At 47.4% G+C, this 23,617-nt stretch overlaps 1 protein-coding gene across 1 annotated transcript in view; it reads left to right on the forward strand.

The window, feature by feature from the left end:
- Window positions 1-23,191, forward strand: part of ELOA (elongin A) — a gene marked incomplete at its 5' end in the record, with an annotated part of 55,410 nt that extends 32,219 nt beyond the window's left edge. Inside the window, 4 exons of the mRNA XM_030217939.1 lie at window positions 14,892-15,072; window positions 15,905-16,016; window positions 21,394-21,569; window positions 22,038-23,191. Of these exons, the coding sequence (XP_030073799.1) occupies window positions 14,892-15,072; window positions 15,905-16,016; window positions 21,394-21,569; window positions 22,038-22,099 (531 nt within the window). The remainder of the gene's footprint in view (window positions 1-14,891; window positions 15,073-15,904; window positions 16,017-21,393; window positions 21,570-22,037) is intronic.
- Window positions 23,192-23,617: the final 426 nt, after the last annotated feature.

Here is a 23,617-nt window from a genome sequence, read left to right on the forward strand (position 1 = left end):
ATTTGTACCCCACATTTTCCCACATATGCAGGCACAGTGTGTCGTCCATGAATTACAAAAGTCAAGAGATACAACACAAGCATGTTAACAGTAGAATAAGGATAAAACACTAGCAGCAATTAGGGTGGCTAAACAGCAGAGTTACTGATGGAATACACTTTTTAAAAAAGGTATGTTTTCAGCAGCTTCTTGAAAAGATGGTGGTCAGCGTGCAATTTTAGGTACAGGGGAAGAGCATTCCAAGTCTTCGGGCTGGAGTAGTGGAAAGTAGAGGCAAAAAGAAGCTTATATTTTACACCCCTGCAAGATGGGTAATGTAGTTGTAGATATGTGCTCTCCTGCTGAAAGTGGTGCCGTGTGCGACAATAGAGGTAGTTCCTTGGGCCAGAGTTCACATGAGATCTCTGCAGAAGTACCTCTTGTCCCGTTGGTCTCCGCAGGCGGATTCTCTGAAAATCAAATTGCCACTCAGAGCTCCGGAACGTTGGTGGCTCCAGACAGCTAATCTGACCAAGGGAATTTCTTTGGATTCACCTCAGTGGATAATAGTGACAACTGATGCCAGTCTCGGGTCTGGGGAGCTCACTGTCAGGGGTGCTTTGCTCAAGGCCTTTGGTCCCGGGAGGAACCACGATCTTCAATCAATCTAGTGGAATCCAGAGCAATTCAGTTGTTCTTGGAAGTGTTTCCTCATCTACTTGAAAGCAAACCAGTGCGTGTCCTTTCTAACAATGCAATGGTGGTAGCTTATGTCAATTGATAAAGAGGGAAGCGGAGTTGTCAGTTGGAACAGGAATCAGCTCTTCTTATGGTCTGGGCAGAGCTTCATCTCTCGGGGCTGTCGGCATCTCATGTGGCGGGAATGACAAATGTTCAGGTGGACTTTTTCAGTCACCACACTCTAGACCTGGGTGAATGTGTGCTCAGTGTGTCAGCGTTTCAAGCCGTTCGCAATTGCTGGAGACTTCCAGTCATAGATCTTACAGCAACAAATCTCGATGCCAAAGTGCTGCGGTTCTTCAGTCAAAGAACGGATCACAGGGCGGAGGCATAGATGGTCTTCTTCAGCCTTGGCTGTCAGAGCTTTTTTGTTTTTCCTCTGTGGCCCCTTCTAGGGCGACTCATTGAGAGAATCGAAGTGCACAGGGGTCTTGTAGTCTTGGTAGCTCCGAATTGGCTCCACAGGCCTTGCTGTGTGGCCATTCCTCTGAAGTTGCCACAGTCTTCTGGTCTCCTGATTCAGGGACCCATAGTTCATCCAAATCGTGCTCGTTTTTGTCTTGTGGCTTGGCTCTTGAAAGGGCACAGTTGACAAAGAGAGGTTACTCGGCAAATGTGATTGTCATAATGCTTTGTTTGCAGCATCGTTCCGCTTCTCTGAATTATATTCAGACTTGGCATGTGTTCTAGTCACGGTTGCCGATAGGGCCGTTTCTCCTCTTTGAGCTTCAGTGGCTCAGATATTAGATTTTTTTGCAGGACGGTTTTGACAGGCTTGGCGTTTGTTTCTCTTAAAGTGCAGATTGCAGCATTGTCTTGTTTTCGCGGCTGCATCAAAGGGAAGTCCTTGGCCGCTCATCCAGATGTTAATTTGGGAAGCAAAACCGGTGCTGGGCAGACTTCTATGGTCTATCCCCTGATCATAACTGAATGGATATGGAAAGTTCAAGAAAAGTGCTGGGCAGACTTTTATGGTCTGTGCCCTGAGAAAGGCAAGGAAAAATCAAATTTGGGTATACAAATAAAGTATCACATACCATGTAAAATGAGTTTATCTTGTTGGGCAGACTGGATGGGACTGTACAGGTCTTTATCTGTCGTCATTTACTATGTTACTATGTTCAGGGAGCGGGACTTACCTGTCCTCCTCCTAGATCCATGTTTCCAGCTTGGGATCTCAATTTTCTTCTTTCGGTACATACCAGGCCTCCCTTTGAGCCTTTGTTGGCTTGTTCTCTTAAATATTTGATGCTCAAGACAGTATTTTTGGTAGCCATGGCCTCAGCTAGGTGCTTTGCATTTGTCCACATTAAATTTCATCCGCCATTTGGATGTCCAGTCTTCTAGTTTCCTAAGGTCTTCCTGCAATTTTTCACAATCCGCATGTGTTTTGACAACTTTGAATAGTTTTGTATCATCTGCAGATTTAATCACCTCACTCGTTCTGTTTTCCAGATCATTTATAAATATGTTAAATAGCACTGGTCCCAGTACAGATCCCTTTGACACTCCACTATTCACCCTCCTCTATTGAGAAAAATTGCCATTTAACCCTACCCTCTGTTTTCTGTCCAATAAACAATTCCTAATCCACAGAAAGACATTCAGGCATATTTTCAAAGCACTTAGCCTCCCAAAGTTCCATAGAAACCTATGGAACTTAGCCTCCCAAAGTGCTTTGAAAATATGCCTCATTGCCTCCTATCCCATGACTCTTCAATTTTCTCAGGAATCTCTCATGAGGAACTGTGTCAAAAGCTTTCTGAACCCATGCTGACTCTCTAGCATTAAACCATGTTTGTCTAAGTGTTCCATAGTATTATTCTTTATAATAGTTTCCACAGAGGGGTTAGGGTTACCGAATTTGCATGTGCATAATAAAGCCTTTCTGTTACGCCACTTTCAGGACTGGATATTTAATAAAACTTGCTTTACCCCATTAGAATTGGAAAGGACTTATTATGCTTCTTATAATTTCTTTTCTTTACTACGTCATCGTAAGGCCCACCTTCCACAGTGGTTGAGGACTAGTATACTGCTGTGTCCACTTTGGGAAGTTTGGAAGTCCCTTGTATGGCACATTAGTGGGGAGCGAGCTGGTCATAGATCTCTTATCTATAAGAAGTAATTTAGCTTTTGAACCAGGTGTAGATAACAAATCTTTTATGGCCTAGGAGCAAGCTGGGTGGCTGTTATTAGAACACCTCTTGGATGCTGAAGGTCCCAACTTCTCCTTTATCGCCCCACCTCCTTACCTATCCCTATCTTTTCTCTCACACCGCTTCTATCCCATTTACTCCTTGTTCATTTGTCCCATCATATACCTCCTTTGTTGATTCTGGTACTACAGATTATATTCTCTTGTTACTGTGTAAGCTGTGTTGAGCGGGAAAGCGCGGGGGTACAAATGTAATAAATAAATATTCTTTCTTTTATGGAGCTTCAACAGAAGCTGGAAGGTGGATAGGGGCATCACTATGCTTATTGTCAGTTCTGACATTATGTGACCTCTTTAGATACAGTGCAGCTGGCATTTCAGAACGCTCAATTACTCTATCAGGAGCACATAAGGCTCTTCTCCAGCTTGAAAAATCAAAGCCATATAGGTTAATCAAGGCACACTGGGAAAGAGAGCTAGGGGTGATCTAAGAAAGTTGTGATTTATTGATTAATATTAGGGGAATCCCCTCCCTTACCACTAGCAATTGGCTGAGGGAATATTATTTTAGAGTCTTATTTAGAGCTTATGGTACACAAGTACACTTATTTAAAGTGGGTAGACTCTTGACCCCCATCTGTCGGAAGTGCTCTTGAGAGGAAAATCATTTGCACATGCTGTGGCATTATGTTACGATTCAGGGATTCTGGTCACAGTTGATACATTACATGACATTACACATACTTTATTCCCAGGGATAGTATCGGTGGATCAATTCTTATTGGATAAGCAGGGTACTTTTGGGGACCCAGGAAGACACATAATAATTTTGTTGCAGAAAATGGCCTTAGTGGTGAGGAAATGCATACTACAATCCTGGCTGTCTCACCAGGATTTTCCGGCGTATTGGCATTGGAGAAACCAGTTCCACCTATTGGCTCAATGGGAGGCAAAGGATGCTCGAGGGTCCCCTAAGAGGGAAAAAACTCTTTCCATATCATCAAGCTGATCAATCCATAGACTGGTGGGTTGTGTCCATCTACCAGCAGGTGGAGATAGAGAGCAAACTTTTGCCTCCCTATATGTGGTCATGTGCTGCCGGAAACTCCTCAGTATGTTCTCTATCTCAGCAGGTGGTGGTCACACACAGCAGCAGCTCTGGCTAGGCCTCCAAGCCTAATCCTTAGGTTTTGTTGAGGCCTGGGGTTGAGGGCTCTTTTGAGCAAGTGCAAACCTGGTGGTGCCAGGTCCCTCCTTTTCTCCCCCCTCCCGCTGGCTCCGTTTAAAAAAAAAAAAAAAAAAAAATTTTAAACGTCTTTAAAGGCGTTTAATTCGACGTTTCTTTAAACGTTCATTGCAGCTACTCACTGGGACACCAGTTCGTTACAGCTCGGAGCGGCAAGCAGGTAATTTTACCTTTTTATAGCGGGCAGGGGGTTCCCCGATTCTTCTCCTCGTGGCATATGGCGTCGGAGGGCGAGGGCGCAAAGGGTCGCTCCCCGGATCGCTGGAGCGCTTCTAGAGGGGATGCGGGGGTTTTACAACCTGATTCGCCCTTGATGGGTGACAGTTTAGTGACCGATGAATGTCCCGGTCGTTCCTCCGGCGTGGCGGTTTTTTCCCGCCATAAACGCCCATCCCCCGCTCCTCGCCTCCGCCATCTTGGCCGGCCACGCGGCTCGGACGGCTTCTTCGTGGGCCGCCCTTGAGGTTGGAGACATTAATGCCATGAACGCCCTTAATTTGGGCGACGGCACAAGCGGCTAAAGTTAAGCGCCGTTCTTCCCGCGCGGCTCCTTCGCGGAGTTTCGCGCCGGACGCCATTTTGGATGCGCAGCATGTCTCTCCCCCGCTATTGCGAGCGCCGGTTGAGAGTGCGTCTAGGGCTGTTGCCCAGGCTGCGGAAGTGCACAGTCTGGGGGGTTTCTCCCCCGAGTTTGTTTTGCTGCTGCATCAGGCTTTCCTCATGCAAAACGCTGCCCCTGCTCCCTCTTCTGATAAAGAGGTTGAGGTTCCCAGAGGTAAACGCCCTCGGGTTGATTTCCAGGCCTTGGAGGACTTTGTCTCCTCCGATGTAGATGAGGGCAGCGTGTCTGAGGTCTCCCAACGGTCCTTTGCGGATTCCTTGGAGGAGATAGATCCCCGCTCGGATGGAGCGGATGACCCCTCTGCAGCGCGGCTTTTTAGCCCAGAGGATTTGCCCAACCTGTTTTTACAGGCCATGGACACTTTGAAGATTTCCTCTCCGGAGGACGTCTCTCCCTCAGCCCCTGTTGGCTCTGCCATTATGCTGGGGACGAAGCGCCCGCCTAGATCCTTCCACGTGCATGATGCCATGCACACCTTAATTGCGGCTCAATGGGATGTCCCGGAAACGAGCCTTAAAGTGGCTAGGGCTATGTCCCGCCTCTATCCTTTGGCTGTGAGTGAACGTGAGGCCTATCTGTGGCCTACCGTGGATTCTTTAATCACTGCGGTGACTAAGAAAACGGCGTTGCCGGTGGAAGGTGGCACGGCCCTAAAGGACGCCCAAGACAGAAGATTGGAGGCAGCCTTAAGGTCGTCCTTTGAGGCAGCTGCTTTAAGTTTGCAGGCCTCAGTTTGCGGCTCCTATGTGGCCAGGGCGTGCCTGACTATGGTGCAGCGGGCTTCCCCCTCGGATCTTTCCTTGAGGGCTGATTGGCCGGCCCTGGAATCGGGCTTAGCCTATTTGGCAGACTTGCTGTATGATGTCTTGAGAGCCTCAGCTAAAGGCATGGCTCAGACAGTCTCTGCGCGGCGGTGGCTTTGGCTGAAACATTGGTCTGCTGACCACGCCTCTAAATCCCGCCTGGCTAGATTGCCTTTTAAAGGCAAGCTGCTCTTTGGGGTCGAGCTGGACAAAATCGTGACCGATCTCGGCACGTCTAAGGGCAAGAAATTACCAGAGGTCAGGGCTCGGGCTAGTACTCGTCCCGGTACCTCCAGAGGACGGTTGCTGGAAGCCCGTCGGTACCGCCCGGGCAAGTCGGGTTCCTCTGCCCCCTCTTCCTTCAAGAGGAATTTCTCCCCCAAGCAGCATTCCTTTCGCAGAGACCGCCGTCCCGGAGGTGCTCCCTCCGGTCCTCCCCCAGGGTCTCGTACCCAATGACGGGGCCTTGGTCCACGCCCCAGTGCAGATTGGAGGACGGCTGTCCTCGTTTCTGGGCGAGTGGACCACTATAACTTCAGACGCGTGGGTGCTGGAAGTCATCAGAGACGGCTACAAGCTAGAGTTCTGCCAACCCTTAAGAGACGGGTTTGTACTCTCTCCCTGCAAGTCTCCGGTCAAGCTGTGGCAGTGCAGCAGACCTTGGACAACCTGATCCGCCTGGGTGCGGTCGTTCCGGTGCCAAAAAATCAGATTGGCAAGGGACGTTACTCCATTTACTTTGTGGTTCCAAAGAAAGGAGGTTCTGTCCGGCCTATCCTCGACCTCAAAGGGGTCAATCGGGCCTGGAAAGTGAGGCACTTTCGCATGGAGACTCTCCGCTCTGTTATAGCGGCAGTGAAGGCAGGAGAGTTCTTGGCTTCCTTGGACATCAAGGAAGCGTACCTGCATATTCCCATCTGGCCTCCTCTCCAACGCCTTCTGCGTTTTTCAGTCCTGAGACGACACTTCCAGTTCAGAGCCCTCCCTTTCGGGTTGGCTACTGCTCCGCGGACCTTTTCCAAAGTAATGGGGGTCTTAGCGGCCTTCCTGCTAAAGGAAGGAGTACAAGTCCATCCTTATCTGGACGACTGGTTGATCCGAGCCCCCTCTTATGCAGAGTGCGGCAAAGCTATGGACCGGGTAGTTGCTCTTGTGAGCTCCCTGGGATGGATCATCAACTGGAAGAAGAGCCAGCTGCGCCCGACTCAGTCCCTGGAGTATCTGGGAGTTTGATTCGACACCCAAGTGGGCAGAGTGTTCCTGCCAGACAATCGGATTGTCAAGCTTCAGGCTCAGGTGGACTAGTTCCTAGTAGCCTCTCCTATTCGGGCTTGGGACTACGTGCAGCTGTTGGGCTCTATGACGGCCACGATGGAAGTAGTGCCCTGGGCCAGGGCTCATATGAGACCACTACAGCTATCTCTGCTGCTGCGCTGGACTCCGATGTCGGAGGATTATGCTGTGCGCCTTCCCGTGGACCCAGCAGTGCGCAAGGCGCTGAGCTGGTGGACGCAGACAGACAAGTTGTCTGCAGGATTGCCTCTGGTGACCCCGGAGTGGATTGTCGTCACGACAGACGCCTCTTTGATGGGCTGGGGAGCCCACTGCTTGGGAAGGACAGCGCAGGGGCTCTAGTCTCCTGCAGAGGCAAGTGGTCTATCAACCTCCTGGAACTCAGAGCCATTCGGTTGGTGTTATTGGAGTTCATCCCGGTACTGGTGTTGTAGCCTGTACGGGTCCTGTCGGACAATGCCACGGCTGTGGCCTATATCAACCGCCAGGGAGGTACCAAGAGCGCCCCTCTAGCCAAGGAGGCTATGAGTCTTTGCCAGTGGGCGGAAGCGAACCTGGAGCAGCTTTCAGCGGCCCACATTGCCGGAGTCATGAATGTCAAGGCGGACTTTCTCAGTCGCCATACCTTGGAGCCCGGAGAGTGGCAACTATCTGCTCAGGCGTTCTTGGACATCATGAAGCGCTGGGGCCAGCCGAGCCTAGATCTGATGGCGTCATCGGCCAATTGCCAAGTGCCGCGCTTTTTCAGCAGAGGACGGGACCCTCGATCCCTGGGAGTAGATGCTCTTCTCCAACAGTGGCCGACACAAGAGCTCCTCTATGTGTTCCCGCCCTGGCCCATGTTGGGCAGGGTGCTAGACCGGGTGGCAAAGCATCCCGGCAGGGTAATCCTGGTGGGTCCGGATTGGCCCAGACGTCCCTGGTATGCGGACTTGATCAGGCTCTCAGTCGACGATCCTCTGCGGCTGTCAGTGGAGCAGGGCCGGTTACATCAGGGTCCCGTGGTGATGGAGGATCCCTCTCCCTTTGGTCTTACGGCCTGGCTATTGAGCGGCAGCGTCTGAGGAAGAAGGGCTTCTCAGACAAGGTCATCGCCACTATGCTGAGAGCGAGGAAACGCTCTACTTGTACTGCTTACGCCAGGGTTTGGCGTATCTTTGCAGCATGGTGTGAAGCAGGCTCACTTTCTCCCTTCACTGCTCCAATTTCTTCAGTGTTGGCGTTCCTGCAAGAAGGTCTGGAGAAAGGCCTGTCGCTCAGTTCCCTTAAAGTCCAGGTAGCGGCTCTGGCTTGCTTCAGGGGCCGCCTGAAGGGTGCTTCCCTGGCTTCGCAGCCAGATGTGGTGCGCTTTCTCAAGGGAGTTAATCACCTGCGCCCTCCTCTGCACTCAGTGGTGCCTGCGTGGAATCTCAACCTGGTGCTAAGAGCATTGCAGAAGCCGCCTTTTGAACCCTTGTCGAGGGCATCTCTGAAAGACCTGATGTTGAAAGCAGTCTTTTTGGTGGCTATCACTTCAGCCAGAAGAGTTTCCGAGCTCCAGGCGCTCTCATGTCGAGAGCCTTTTCTGCAGTTCACTGAGGCAGGAGTGACTATTCGCACAGTGCCTTCCTTCCTGCCCAAGATTGTTTCTCGCTTCCATGTGAATCAGCAGCTCTGTCTCCCTTCCTTTCGTAGGGAGGACTACCCAGAGGAGTACTCTGCTCTTAAATATCTGGATGTGAGACGAGTCATCTTCAGATACTTGGAAGTGACCAATGATTTCCGGAAATCGGATCATCTGTTTGTCCTGTTTGCAGGTCCTCGTAAGGGTCTGCAGGCTGCTAAGCCTACAGTGGCAAGATGGGTCAAGGAAGCCATTGCAGCGGCTTATGTGGCCGCGGGGAAGGTGCCGCCTATCCAGCTGAAGGCTCACTCCACGAGAGCTCAGGCGGCCTCGATGGCAGAGGCCGGATCCGTCTCCTTGGAAGGGATATGCAAGGCGGCAACTTGGGCTTCGGCTCATACATTCTCCAAGCATTACCGTTTGACTGTGGCTGCACGGGCGGAGGCCCGGTTTGGAGCTTCAGTGTTGAGGTCAGGGATTTCAATGTCCCGCCCTGGGTGAGTACTGCTTCGGTACATCCCACCAGTCTATGGATTGATCAGCTTGATGATATGGAAGGTAAAATTATGTATAATCATACCTGATAATTTTCTTTCCATTAATCATAGCTGATCAATCCATAGCCCCTCCCAGATAACTGTTCTGTTTTTATTCTGGTTGCATTTCAGGTTCAAGTTTAGTCTTCAGTTATTTCAGAAAGACTTCGTGTTCAAGTTCTTTCACTTGGATTCTTCAAGAGTTGAGACGAGTTTGTGTTACAGTGAGCTGCTGCATTCCTCTCCCCTCCGTTTTACGGGGCTGGATTGAGACATAAATTCTGCCGGCACTCCCTCCCGCTTCGTGCGGCTGTAGGGCAGCTTTGTACCCCTCCCGCTTCGGCGGTGTTAGGGTCACTTAGCTCCTCCCGCGGTTGCGGTTGCAGGATAAGCCAGATCCCCCCGCATCGGCGGGTGTGGTGTCCCTCCCCCGCTCCGCGGGGATGAGCTGGACGGATTCCCCTCCCCCACTTGTGTGGGGATGAGCTGGGTTAATTCCCCTCCCCCGTTTCGGCGGTGGTGAGATGGGCAGAGTGTCCCTTCGTGGGTGTAATTCTCTAAGTGCTGAGTCCTGCGGATGGAGCTTTGATATCGACATACTGAGGAGTTTCCGGCAGCACATGACCACATATAGGGAGGCAAAAGTTTGCTCTCTATCTCCACCTGCTGGTAGATGGACACAACCCACCAGTCTATGGATTGATCAGCTATGATTAATGGAAAGAAAATTATCAGGTATGATTATACATAATTTTACCTTTACAGATCTGGGAACCATATCTATCCACCTCACATCCAAGAGGCATATGGAGGCAGCTTACTTCAAGTGGTCACCCCCAGCTACAGATAAGATGCGTCAGTAGAAAAGAAAGCAATGAAAACAACAATCTTAGCAAATCACTTCTTACCAACACAGCAAGAAGTGAGACTAAACAAGAAACTAAACAGAAGATAAAAATTCCACTGAAATGTAGATGGAAAGCGATGACCACAAATGCTTGCAGTCCTAAGCAATAAAGTTCATGACCTTCAAGCCCTGATGTTGGAGGCAGACTTAGACGTTGTTGCAATCACGGAGACATGGCTCAGTGTTTCCCATGAATGGGATGCAAACATACCAAGCACCGTGAAAACAACACACGACCACCTAAACTTCCGGAAATTACTAAAAACTAACCTGTTCAAAAAGGCATACCCTAACGATCCAACTTAAATGCCTTAACCTGCAGCACAACAAAACCAAAGCTCGTATTGGACATAACTCTTCCTCCTTACGATTCCTCAATGTGTCTGTCACACATGGACTTTAATCTTCCACAATATCACTCTGTATTTGTTCATACTGGTATTGGCAATCGCCGTTACGGTATAATGTAACAAACAAACAAATAATCTATTTAGGAAGGATAGAGATGGTCGTAAAGGTGGAGGAGTAGCTCTGTATGTGAGAAATGATATTGCAGCGACTGAAATGACAGGGACCTGGGGAAAGGAAGAAGCGATATGGATCACCTTAAAAAGAGATGATAGAACCTCTGTCCACGTGGGTGTTGTTTACAGACCTCCGACACAATTGGAGGAACTAGATAAAGTTCTGATCATGGATATTCAAAAGTTGGGAAAGAAGAGAGAGGTGCTGTTGCTGGGAGATTTCAATCTGCCGGATGTAGATTGGAAGGTTCCATCTGCGGAATCGGAAAGAAGTAAAGAGATAGTGGATGCTTTTCAACTCAACTTAAAAATCTAAAGGTGGACAAAGCCATGGGACCGGACGGGATCCACCCCAGGATATTGAGGGAGCTCAGAGAGGTTCTGGCGGGTCCTTTTAAAGATTTGTTTAATAAATTCTTGGAGACGGGAGAGGTTCCTGGGATTGGAGAACGGTGGATGTGGTCCCTCTTCACAAAAGTGGTGATAGGGAAGAAGCTGGAAACTACAGGCCGGTAAGCCTCACTTTGGTTATTGGAAAAGTAATGGAAGCAATGCTGAAGGAAAGGATAGTGAATTTCCTGGAAGCCAATAAGTAAATCGTGCCAAACGAATCTCATTGCGAGACTGGGAGAATGGGCGTGCAAGTGTCAGATGAAGTTCAATGTTGACAAGTGCAAAGTGATGCATGTGGGTAAGAGGAACCCGAATTATAGCTACGTCTTGCAAGGTTCCGCGTTAGGAGTTACGGATCAAGAAAGGGATCTGGGTGTCGTCGTCGATGATACGCTGAAACCTTCTGCTCAGTGTGCTGCTGCGGCTAGGAAAGCGAATAGAATGTTGGGTGTTATTAAGAAGGGTATGGAGTCCAGGTGTGCGGATGTTATAATGCCGTTGTATCGCTCCATGGTGCGACCGCACCTGGAGTATTGTGTTCAGTACTGGTCTCCGTATCTCAAAAAAGATATAGTAGAATTGGAAAAGGTACAGCGAAGGGCGACGAAAATGATAGTGGGGATGGGACGACTTTCCTATGAAGAGAGGCTGAGAAGGCTAGGGCTTTTCAGCTTGGAGAAGAGACGGCTGAGGGGAGATATGATAGAAGTGTATAAAATAATGAGTGGAATGGATCGGGTGGATGTGAAGCGACTGTTCACGCTATCCAAAAATACTAGGACTAGAGGGCATGAGTTGAAGCTACAGTGTGGTAAATTTAAAACGAATCGGAGAAAATTTTTCTTCACCCAACGTGTAATTAGACTCTGGAATTCATTGCCGGAGAACGTGGTACGGGCGGTTAGCTTGACGGAGTTTAAAAAGGGGTTAGATAGATTCCTAAAGGACAAGTCCATAGACCGCTATTAAATGGACTGGAAAAATTCCTCATTTTTAGGTATAACTTGTCTGGAATGTTTTTACGTTTGGGGAGCGTGCCAGGTGCCCTTGACCTGGATTGGCCACTGTCGGTGACAGGATGCTGGGCTAGATGGACCTTTGGTCTTTCCCAGTATGGCACTACTTATGTACTTATGTATTGAATTCTTTGACTGGGTGACCGGAGAATTGAATCATGGACGTGCTATAGACGTAATCTACTTAGATTTCAGCAAAGCTTTTGACACGGTTCCCCACAGGAGGCTCTTGAATAAACTTGACAGGCTGAAGATAGGACCCGACGTGGTGAACTGGATTAGGAACTGGTTGACGGACAGATGCTAGAGGGTGGTGGTTAATGGAATTCGCTCGGATGAGGGAAAGGTGAGTAGTGGAGTACCTCGGATCGGTGCTGGGGCCGATTCTGTTCAATATATTTGTGAATGACATTGCCAAAGGGTTAGAAGGTAAAGTTTGCCTTTTTGCGGATGATACTAAGATTTGTAACAGAGTGGACACCCAGGAGGGAGTGAAAAGGATCTGCAGAAGCTAGAAGAATGGTCTAAGGCTTGGCACTTTAAATTCAATGCAAAGAAATGCAAAGTGATGCACTTAGGGAGTAGAAATCCACGGGAGACGTATGTGTTAGGTGGCGAGAGTCTGATATGTACAGACGGGGAGAGGGATCTTGGGGTGATAGTATCTGAGGATCTGAAGGCGACGAAACAGTGTGACAAGGGACTGGCTGTAGCTAGAAGGTTGCTAGGCTGTATAGAGAGAGGTGTGACCAACAGAAGAAAGGAGGTGTTGATGCCCCTGTATAAGTCATTGGTGAGGCCCCGCCTGGAGTATTGTGTTCAGTTCTGGAGGCCATATCTTGCTAAGGATGTAAAAAGAATTGAAGCAGTGCAAAGAAAAGCTACAAGAATGGTATGGGATTTGTGTTACAAGATGTATGAGGAGAGACTTGCTGACCTGAGCATGTATACCCTCGAGGAAAGGAGAAACAGGGGTGATATGATACAGACGTTCAAATATTTGAAAGGTATTAATCCGCAAACAAACCTTTTCCGTAGATGGGAAGGCGATAGAACTAGAGGACATGAAATGAGATTGAAGGGGGGGGGGGGGCAGACTCAAGAAAAATGTCAGGAAGTATTTTTTCACGGAGAGAGTGGTGGATACTTGGAATGCCCTCCCACGGGAGATGTTGGAGATGAAAATGGTAAAGGAATTAAAAAATGCGTGGGATAAACATAAAGGAATCCTGTTCAGAAGGAATGGATCCTCAGAAGCTTAGCAGAGATTGGGTGGCAGAGCCGGTGTTGGGAGGCAGGGCTAGTGCTTGGGAGGCGGGGCTAGTGCTGGGCAGACTTCTATGGTCTGTGCCCTGAAAATAGCAGATACAAATCAAGGTCAGGTATACACATAAATTAGCACATATGAGTTTATCTTGTTGGGCAGACTGGATGGACCGTGCAGGTCTTTCTCCGCCGTCATCTATGTTATGAATTAACTATGTATGTTAAGAGGACATAGTTTACTCCTTAATACCCTGTGATCGGGACACATAATAAGAGAGTGTAGGGGGGGGGGGGTGGCTTTAGGGAGGGTAGGAATATAGATTTGGGGATAGCTTCATATTTGCATCAGTATAGGGTTTATTTAGGGTTCCCTCTCCATTACCAAGGGGAGAGGCTAAGAGCCAAGCTCTCTCTTCTGGTGTAGTTTGGTTGATACGAGGGGGGAGGGAATCCTTATCTAGGGTGAGGGGTGCAAGAGAAACATATTCTTGTAATGGTTGACAGCATTTTGATTGCATCCAATATGTTTGTGTATTATTGTTCTCTTATTGCTCTGTCACCAATAAAAAATTGTTTAAATATATAATAGTTTCCACTGTTTTCCCCAGCACTGAAGTCAGGCTTACTGGTCTATAATTTCCCAGATCACCCAGAGCTATTTTAAAAAATCAGTGTTACATTGGCCACCCTGCAATCTTCAGGTACTACAGATGATTTTAACAGATCACTAACAACAAATGAACAATTTTATGTTTGAGTTCTTTTGGTACCCTGGGGTGTATACAGTCTGGTCCAGGTGATTTATCACTCTCTAACTTGTCAGTTTGGCTCAGTACATCTTCCAGGTTTACCAAGATTTCTTTCAGTTCCTCCATATCGTCACCCTTGAAACCGTTTCCGATACAGGTAGATCTCTTAATCTTCTTCCATAAAGACCGAAGCAGAGAATTCATTCAATCTCTCCACTATGGCCTTGTCCTCCTTGAGTGCCCCTTTTGCTTGTTCATGATCTAAGAGTCCCATGAATTCCCTCACAAGCTTTCTGCTTCTGATGTACCTGAAAAAGGTGTTCCTATGAGTTTTTGTCTCCACGGCAAGTTTCTTCATATTCTCTTTTAGCCTTCTTTATCAATGCATTGCATCTAGTTTGACACTGCTTATGCTGGTTCTTATTTTCTTCATTTGGATCCTTTTTCCATTCTTTGAAGGATTATCTTTTGGCTCTAATAGCCTCTTTCACTTCACCTTTTAACCACGCTAGCTGTCGTTTGCTCTTCTTTCCACCTCTATTAGTATGTGGATTGCATCTGGTCTGGGCTTCCACGATGGTATTTTTAAACAATGTACACATCTGATGTAAAGTACAAACCTTTGCAACCGACCCTTTGAGCTTCTTTTTAAACGTTTTCCTCAGTTTGTCAGTCACCCTTTCGAAAATTGAATGCTGCTACAGTAAATTTCTTTAGTGACTTCACTCCAGATATCAGTTCAAATTTGATCATGTTATGATCACTGTTTCCCAGCGAATCCAATAACATTACTTCTCGTACCATACCCTGCATTCTGCTTCTTCTTCAGCTGTGCACCTGGGCTTAATTTCTCCCATCCCTGTGCTGTGCCTGTTCTAGCTGTGTATCTGGGATGTGCTGCTGTGTTCTGGTCAGCTCCAGCCATGTACCAGGGCTTCATTTTCCCACGTGTTGCTGTACTTTGGTCTGCTTTGGCTCTGTATCTAGGCTTTTCATCTTTGTTTACTGTGGCAGCTTCAGGAAACTGTAATCTTATTACTGACTTTCTATTTTAGGTGTTCATTGAGGACACAGATCGAATATGGATGAATCACTGTCAGCGGGACTTTAAGAATGAGAAAGCTGAAGAGTTTGAGTCCTGGAGAGAGATGTATCTTCGTCTCCATGATGCAAGGGAACAGCGGCTGCTGATGTTAACACAAAATATTCGTTCCGCTCATGCCAATAAGCCAAAAGGTAAGTGTAAAATTGCTAAAGGTTCATAAAACAGCAGTATGTCAAGATCAATGTACATGAACAGAACTGAAAGGGGCTTCTTAATGCTGGAGATTGAAACATCTCTGAATGTCTGTCTTGCGTTTGGAAAGGAATGTGTATATGTGTAGGGTCTATCATTGAAGTATTTTGCTTTCTGCTTTTGTGAAAAAAAAAAAAACTAAAGAATTGGTATTCAAAATGATTTAACCAGACAGGAGAGGATCCTGTCCTATTAAATCACGCTGACCAGGTCAAACCTGAATATACAGTAGCCCAAACCCAAATAATGCCTCCTAGGCTGACCACCATGGTACTATCTGGTTAGTGTCGGGGGTGGAATTGGGGTGAAGCTGGGATTTACCTGCTGATATTCAGCAAGTGGACATCAGTCCTGTCTTCTGAGCTGAAGTCCATTGAGGGGGACAGGGAAGGTATTCAGAGCCCACCTGTTTTGACCAGGTTCATTTGAGGTGACGTGGTTACACCTCACCTCAGATAATCCTTTTGCTCCTGTGCTAAAATTGTTATTACAGTTCAGAGCTATAGTAAAGATTTAGGAGTACGACAAAAATTTAAAAAAAATAAAATAAAACAGTGCCAGATTTTAGCACTTTGCATTGGAAGGAAATACAGATTTGCTGATTTGCATGCTGACCATACTAGCCTTTGGCAGTTTTACTGTGGATTTTCCTCGTTAAAAACCTTGCTATATCAGTAATAAGATTAATATGGGAAATTCCAGAGTGAATTGCTGCTCAGCTTTATTACTTCAGCTCCATCTTCTTACGTACTTTTATTTTCCGTATGATAGGCAGACAGGCAAAGATGGCATTTGTCAACTCGGTAGCAAAACCACCCCGAGATGTTAGGAGGAGACAAGAGAAATTTGGGACAGGAGGAGCTGCTGTAATGGACAAGATCAGGTACATTTTTTATTAAAAATGTCCTCAGTGGATGAGGGTTTTCTCTGCAATGAGAAATATCTAGCAAGCATAAAAAAAACAAACAAAAAAACCCCACCAGAAAGTTAAAGAACAAGAAGAAGAGCAGGAAACACAAAAGAAATTTGAGAAATTCCTTATCGTCTGCTCCAGACCATTCCCGTTGAGCGGATAATACACTCCTACCAGCAGAGGGAGACAGAGCTATTGAGTAGTGCACCTGAAAAAAGGGACTGTGCAACCTTGACCTGCTCAGTATTTCTCAGTCTCCCAGCAGAGGTAGGTGAATCTGTGCACCCTGCTCCATGTTAGTGGATGCGCTGGTTTTGGCCCCCTGTTAGCCTTTTGGTCTGGTTTTCCTTTGTGGAGTCCTAGGGAATTTTGCCTCTTCTACTTAAAAAAAAAAAAAAAAAAAGAGGAATTACATAGTTCTTCAGTAGAGGGCAGCTACTTCTGGTCTCAGGCTTAGGGTCCCTGCACCTTGGGGGTACACACTTCGGGCTCCGGCTCCCTCCCCCCTTCCTCTCGCTCCCCTGCCCTTCTTGTGTGCAGTGTGCCTTAGCCTTCTCCCATGCTTGCCTGGAAGAAGTTCCTTAAGGTGGTACTGCGGGGGCAAAAGAGCACCAAGAAAATAAATAAAATAAAGAAGGTGCCAGCATTGCACAGATAGCAGTGGGCACAGTGCCAGTTGCAGCTGTAGGCCTTTTTTGGCTGCCAGGGGAGTGTGTTAGTGATGGAAGACTGGTGGCTGCACACCACGAGGGCAGCTTTCTGCATGATGGCGCAGTCGGAGAAGGCATGCCGCTGTGCGGCCTGTTCCACACGCTGTGTGGTCTTGGTGAATAGTGGCCTCTGCTGTGTGTGTGTGTGAGGAGTCGGAGACGGAGAGCAGCAGGGAGCCAGAATCAGGGTTGTCGCTGGCAGGGGTGCAGTGAAGGCACTCTGCCAGAGTAAGGAGGTTGTTTCTGGGGAGCCTGCTTCTCCAGCATGTGGCACGCCTGATGTCGCTTTTGCGGGAATATCCGTCATGTTGACTCTGAATGCTCCGAGCCTGGACTTGGGAGAGGGGCAGCCAGTGCTCACTAGGCATGATGTCTTCACGGTCTCTTCTCATTTTTCTCCAGAATTTGTACTTTTGCTACATCAGGTTTATTGCCTGAAATGGGGTCTCCCGCTGGATGCTTCGAGGGGGACCACTGGCACAGGAGGGGCCCAGAGGGAACTTTGGTAGGGGCCCTTGGGGCCAAGAAGCCTCTTATGGCCATCATGAAGAATCTAGAGGAAGTTCTTTCCCTCAGGTCGGAGCCTCTGGGGGAGGACCTTTCAGTGGTGTGCATTTTTAGGCGCCAAGAATTACCAACCTTGTTGTCTGAGACCCTCCAGGCTCTGAAGCTTTCTGAAGACCCTCTTGTGACAAGAAAAGGGGACTCGCTGTTAAAGGGGGTTTGCCGGCTGCCCCAGACCTTTCCCTATCTTGGGGATTTGAAGGAGCTGGTGGAGTTGGATTCTCCTTTACAAATTGATTGGGCCTTGGCTCGCCTTTATCAGCTCTCCCTGGCGGATCTGGAGTCCTTTTGGGTCCCTAAGGTGGACACGCTGTTAACGCCAATTACCAGGAAGACGGCAATCCCGAGGGTGGGGTGGCCCTTAAATATCCTCAGGACCGTTGGTTGGAGGTTCTGCTGAAGCACGCCTTACAGGTGGCCATTTGTGGTGGTTACATAGCTTGGGCCTGTTTTCGGTGGGCTGTGCATCTCCCTGACGCACAAGTTTCGTCTTCCTTGCAGTCTGCTTCTAATGTTACTAATTTGGAGATGGGCACTGCCTTTCTCTTGGATGCCCTGTATGACTTAGTTCAGGCTTCTGTGAAGAATCTGGCCCTGGTGGTAGCTGAGTGTCACTTTTTATGGTCCAGGAATTGGTTAGTGGATGTGGCTTCCAAGGTTCGTTTGAGTCGACTCCCTTTCCTGGACAAGTTGCTTTTTAGAGATGAGTTGGAAAATTTTGTTAAGAGTTTGAGCAAGTCTAAGGTGCCTCGACTACGAGAAGATAAGTCCCGGTCAGCTTCCCAGTCTGTGGGCACCTACAGGAAGTGTGGAGATACAGGCTGGGTAGAGGAGCCAGCTCTCGGCGTACTCAGTTCTGGAATAGAGGCCAGTCCTTTCAAGATAATCGAAGGGGAGGTCGTGACGGGGGATCCGGGGGCGGTGTCGGATCTTCCCAATGATGCGGGGGCCCAGTCTCCAGTTGTGCCCATCGGTGGCATGTTGCAGCTTTTTTTACCAGAGGTGGGTCTGTGTGACTTCAGACTAGTGGGTCCTAGATATTATCAAGAACGGTTATGCACTGGAATTTCGTCGTCTTCGGAAACTTTTCTCATGTCTCCTTGCAAGTCCCCTCTCAAGGTGTGAGCCGTCCGTCAGACCTTGGAAAGACTTTTGGCGCTGCAAGCGGTTGTTCCCATTCCTCCAGCCGAGGGGGGAGGTATTCTGTTTACTTTGTCGTGCCTGAAAAGGAGGACTTCTGGTTTCCGATTCTGGTAATGGTAGTAGTGGTAGCCTGGTTACAAAAGGAGGGTATCCTGGTGTATCCCTACCTGGACGACTGGTTAGTCTGGGCGAACTTAGTGGAGGAGAGCTGGAGAGCCATGGATCAAGTCGTTCATCTGTCAGATGGTCTTGATGCGCTGGCTCAGCCCTGGCCTCGTCAAGAACTGTTTGTATTTCCTTCATTGCCACTCATCGGTCGTGTTCTTCAGCACATTCAGGTTCATGACAGTCACATGATCCTGGTGGCACCTGACTGACCGCGTCGGCCGTGGTATGTGGATCTCGTGTGGTTGCAAGTAGGCAATTTGCTTCGCGTTCCCTCAGAGGGGTAGTCTTTTGAGTCAGGGTCCGATCCTAATGCCTGACGTGGCTCGGTTCTTACGGCTTAGCTTTTGAACAGGCGTGACTGTTGAAGGGTTATTCTGCCAGGGTAGTTTATACCCTCTTGAGTTCTAGAAAAAGGTCCACTTTTTTGGCCTACTTGAGAATCTGGTGTATTTTTGAGGCCTGGTGTGAAGAGAGAGAGGTGCTTTCATGGGTCACCTGTTGGACTTTCTTCAGTGTGGTTTGGAAAAGGGTTTGTCTCTGTCTTCCCTTCGGGTGCAGCTGGTGGCGATTGCTTGTTTTCGGGGACTGCTTCAGAGGAAATCAAACATGCGTGGGATAAGCATAAAGGAATCCTGTGCAGAAGGAATGGATCCTCAGGAGCTTAGTCAAGATCGGGAGGTGGGGCTGGTGGTTGGGAGGCGGGGATAGTGCTGGGCAGACTTATACGGTCTGTGCCGGGACTGGTGGTTGGGAGGCAGTGATAGTGCTGGGCAGACTTATACGGTCTGTGCCAGAGCCGGTGGTGGGAGGCAGGGATAGTGCTGGGCAGACTTACATGGTCTCTGCCAGAGCCGGTGTTGGGAGGCGGGGATAGTGCTGGGCAGACTTATACGGTCTGTGCCCTGAAGAACACAGGTACAAATCAAAGTAGGGTATACACAAAATTAGCACATATGAGTTACCTTGTTGGGCAGACTGGATGGACCGTGCAGGTCTTTTTCTGCTGTCATCTACTATGTTACTATTGGCTCTTCATCTGGATATCTCCTGGTTTTTCCAGGGGTTTAAAAGGTTGAGACGACCTATGCGCCCAGTCGTCCCTCCATGGAACTTGAATTTGGTTCTGTCGGCCTTGGTTAAGGCCCCATTTGAGCCTCTTCAGCAGGCCACCCTTAAAGATCTCACTTTCAAGGTGTTTTTGGTGGCTACCACGTCGGCACGACTTATTTCGGAGTTGCAGGCCTTGTTGTGCTGGGAGCCGTTTCTCATCTTCTCTAAAGGAAAAGGTATAGTTGAGGCCGGTTCCTTCCTTTCTACCTAAGGTAATTTCCCTGTTTCATGTAAATCAGTCTCTCTTTACCATCTTTTCTGAAGGATGAGACTTCTTCACAGTTGTATAGGCTTGATGCTCTTAGAGCGCTGAAGTGTTATGTGTGCTGGACGGTGGAGTTTCGGAAGTTGGTCCATCTCTTGGTTTTGTTTGGGGGTCCGCGGAAGGGAGAGGTGGCGTCTAAGGCCTCCATCCCTCACTGGATTAAAGAGGCAATTTCCTCTGCATATCTGCTGTCTGGGAAGGAAGTGCCTGCTGTGCTGCAAGCACATTCCACTCACAGCCAGGATTCTTCCTGGGTGGAACTTTCTCCGATTCCTCCTCAGGAAATATGCCGGGCAGCAACCTGGTCCTCTCTGCATTCCTTTGTCAGTCCCAGCAGGATGCTTCATTTGGAGCTTTTGTGTTGCTCTGGGGATTTTTCCTCCCTCGGTGAGTGCAGCTTTGTACTTCCCGTTTGTCGGGAATGGTCTGGAGCAGATGAAAAGGAAGGAGAAATTAGATCTTACCTGCTAATTTGCTTTCCTTGAGTCTCTCCAGATCATTCCCGAACCCCGCCAGATAACAGTGGGTGGGTGGCTGGGTTGCCTATTGGTTCTGGAGCTGCAAACAGCATCTGTGATTTCTTTGTTCAGGTATTGGTAACTGGCATGATGCTCTCTTTCTTCTGGGGTTTCCTTCTGGAGCTTAGTGTATAGGTATTTGTTGTTTGGTATTTTGCCTTCTAGTTTGGAAGTTTCTGCTTGGCTATTCGAAATACTGAGCAGGTCAGGGTTGTGCACTACTCAGTATTTCTCAGTCTCCTTCTGCTGGTAGGAGGGCACATTACCTGCTCATCGGGAATGGTCTGGAGAGACTCAAAGAAAGCAAATTAGCAGGTAAGATCTAATTTCTTTATACTTTTTGCTAAGAGTTCAAGCAATGTAATGTACGAAAAAGTGGGATGTTTGACCACGGAAACCAAAGACTGGAGAGATGAATTCTTCAATAAATGTTTGTTTTTAGAAGAATTCATCTCTCAAGTCTTTGGTTTCCGTGATCAAACATCCTACTTTTTTGTACATTTCGTGTTCTCTGTGGGGGATTCGAGTTCTCCGCCTTTGGCGGATTATCCTGATCAGAGATCAGACATACAGGGGATAGAAACATAGGGACTTCTATTAGCATTTTCCTTGTTTTACCATTAGACCAGTAAGACCTGTGCCAATAGCAGGCAGATACAAATGGGTAGACCAGGTGGGCCAAAACAGTCCTTTTCTGCTGCTTTTTTCTGTGCTTCTATGAGGATCAAGAGGACGAGAGCAGGGGAATCTGTGACAGAAAAAAAATAATCCAAGGGGATCTCATCTATCTAACTGATAAATCTAGTAAGTATTTTATCAGTTTGCTTCCTTCTTTAAGAAGATTATAATCACCTATGATTCTGTTACAGAATAAAGCCTGTTGTGTTCACTCCTGTCAGCAGTGGCAGCACCAGTATTCCTGCCACTGCTCAGACTGAAAATCAGCAGATATATGATGGACCCAGCACCAGCACCACCCATTCAGCTGCACCTGTCAACTCTGTCACCCCTGCTGCCCATGATCCCAGGAGACCACAAGTGAAAAGTAAGGCACATAACACGCTCACTGAACTATATTTCTGCACCAAACACAGACAGGGTATTGTAGTAGTGTACCAAGGCCAGGGCAGTGGTGGGCGGTCCACCCTGGGTGCAGGCAGCAAGGGGGTGTGTGGAGCAGGCATATGGCTGTCAGCTTTGCCGGTCCCCCGTCCCCTCTAACGTTTCTGTTCCAGCGCAGGGGAATGGCAGAGCTGATGACTGAGCACCTGCTTTGTGTACCCCCTTGCTGGGAAGAAAGGTCAGGTGATGTGCTTAGGGGGGAGGGGGGTGACGTGCCTGGGAGGAGGGTGCAGCAGTGACCCTCCCTGGGTGGTGAACGAGGTAGGAATGCCACTGGGCTATTAAGTACCATTTGTCTTGGCGTAAACAGGTTGTACTTGAAGAAAAAGAAATTAGGCCAAGAAGGAGGTTGGGAATTAGGCTCAAAAACCATTTTGTTTCTTTTTTTCAGAAATTGCACCAATGATGGCAAAGACTATTAAAGCTTTTAAGAACCGATTTTCAAGGCGATGAGCTATAGAAGGCAGAACTGTGAATTTTTCTGTGGAGGCAGAAAGAAGAATAATTCTAGAGGTTGCGTCAGCATCGAGAACACATGCTGGACAAATAACCTGAGAGCATTGTAAAAACAAAACAGTTCCTCTTAACCACTCATGTCCAATTCCCAATTTTGTGAGCTTCCTCTCTGTTCCTCCTCTCATTTAAAAAAAAAAAAATCAGGCTTTAAAATCTGAGAAGCCTTATAATTTTAGTACTTAAGACGTAGTTAAATGTTTTACAAACCTCTTCAAATTTAAGGAAATGGTTTTACTAAACATTGCCTCCAATTTTGTTTTTTATTATCCTAGTTTTTATCTGTCTCCATAATAAACCCCACGTCTTGGGTACTGTGCCAATGTGGTTACATGGCTGCTTTTTTCAGTGCCATGCTTTTACCAGCTTTCAGCCAATTGAATCTTTATCACAGAGTGTTCCTTCCGGAAATCCTCTTAGCAAGAGTGTCTGTTTTCGGCTAGTCCCTATTTATGCCTCTGATCAGTGATGCCATGAAATATAATACTATACAGCGCTGAATACAGTCGATATTAGAACAGTCAATCATGACAGCAGAGAGAAAGAATGCAGGAGAACAAAATATCTTTAATGTTAAAGGGAAAACAATGAAATCCAAAGCCCGACTTGACCAGGTTTCAGCACTAAGCATGCATTAGGGGAAATTCCTCATAAAGTGTAGGTAAAACATTTTAGAATTTTCTAATTAAAGATCACAAAAATATATAGAAAATTAGAAAAAAAATACATGACAAAGAGCACATATCTTGCAGCAGGGTAGGCAGATCATATAGAAATAGGTACAAAACCAAAGTAAATAATTGCATTCCTATTTTGAATGTAAAAACATAACTGTGAATATGTTTCATACAAAAATTGGAAAGGAAGTACAGATTACAAAATATGCAAACTTAACTATATGGAACAACTTGCACTTAGAGATGTCCTGCTGCAATCTGAGCTTGCAAAACCTAAATGAAGCTAAAAACAAACAAGCAGCTTTTGTTTATTTCCTTGTGACTCTGGGCAAGTCACTTAACCCTCCATTGCCCCAGGTACAAATAAGTACCTAAGCCACATTGAGCCTGCCATGAGTGGGAAAGCGCGGGGTACAAAAAAAACCTGATGTTTTGTGTTCTTTGCTCAAATAACTATAAAATGTTTCTCCTAGATTTTTTGAGATGTTGCCCCTGATGCAAACGTAATGCCAAAACTTGGCCAAGTCTGGCTTGGGATTTAGTTTTTTTTTCTCTTTAAGAATAAAGACTTGTTTAATATTTTGATGGTTCCCCTCGCCACTCTATACAACCTCTGGGATCTATGCAGACAATGTACAAATCTTAGTAAGTACAGAGCCCTGTAATTCTTATGATCTTGGCACATCTATCTCTAAACTGATCCACATTGCAACCTGATTAAAAGATAATCAGATGCAGCTGAACTTAACAAAGCAAAGGCTGTTTTATTCACTAATGACCT

Source organism: Microcaecilia unicolor, chromosome 11, assembly GCF_901765095.1.
Source record: "Microcaecilia unicolor chromosome 11, aMicUni1.1, whole genome shotgun sequence".
Classification (NCBI taxonomy): domain Eukaryota; kingdom Metazoa; phylum Chordata; class Amphibia; order Gymnophiona; family Siphonopidae; genus Microcaecilia; species Microcaecilia unicolor.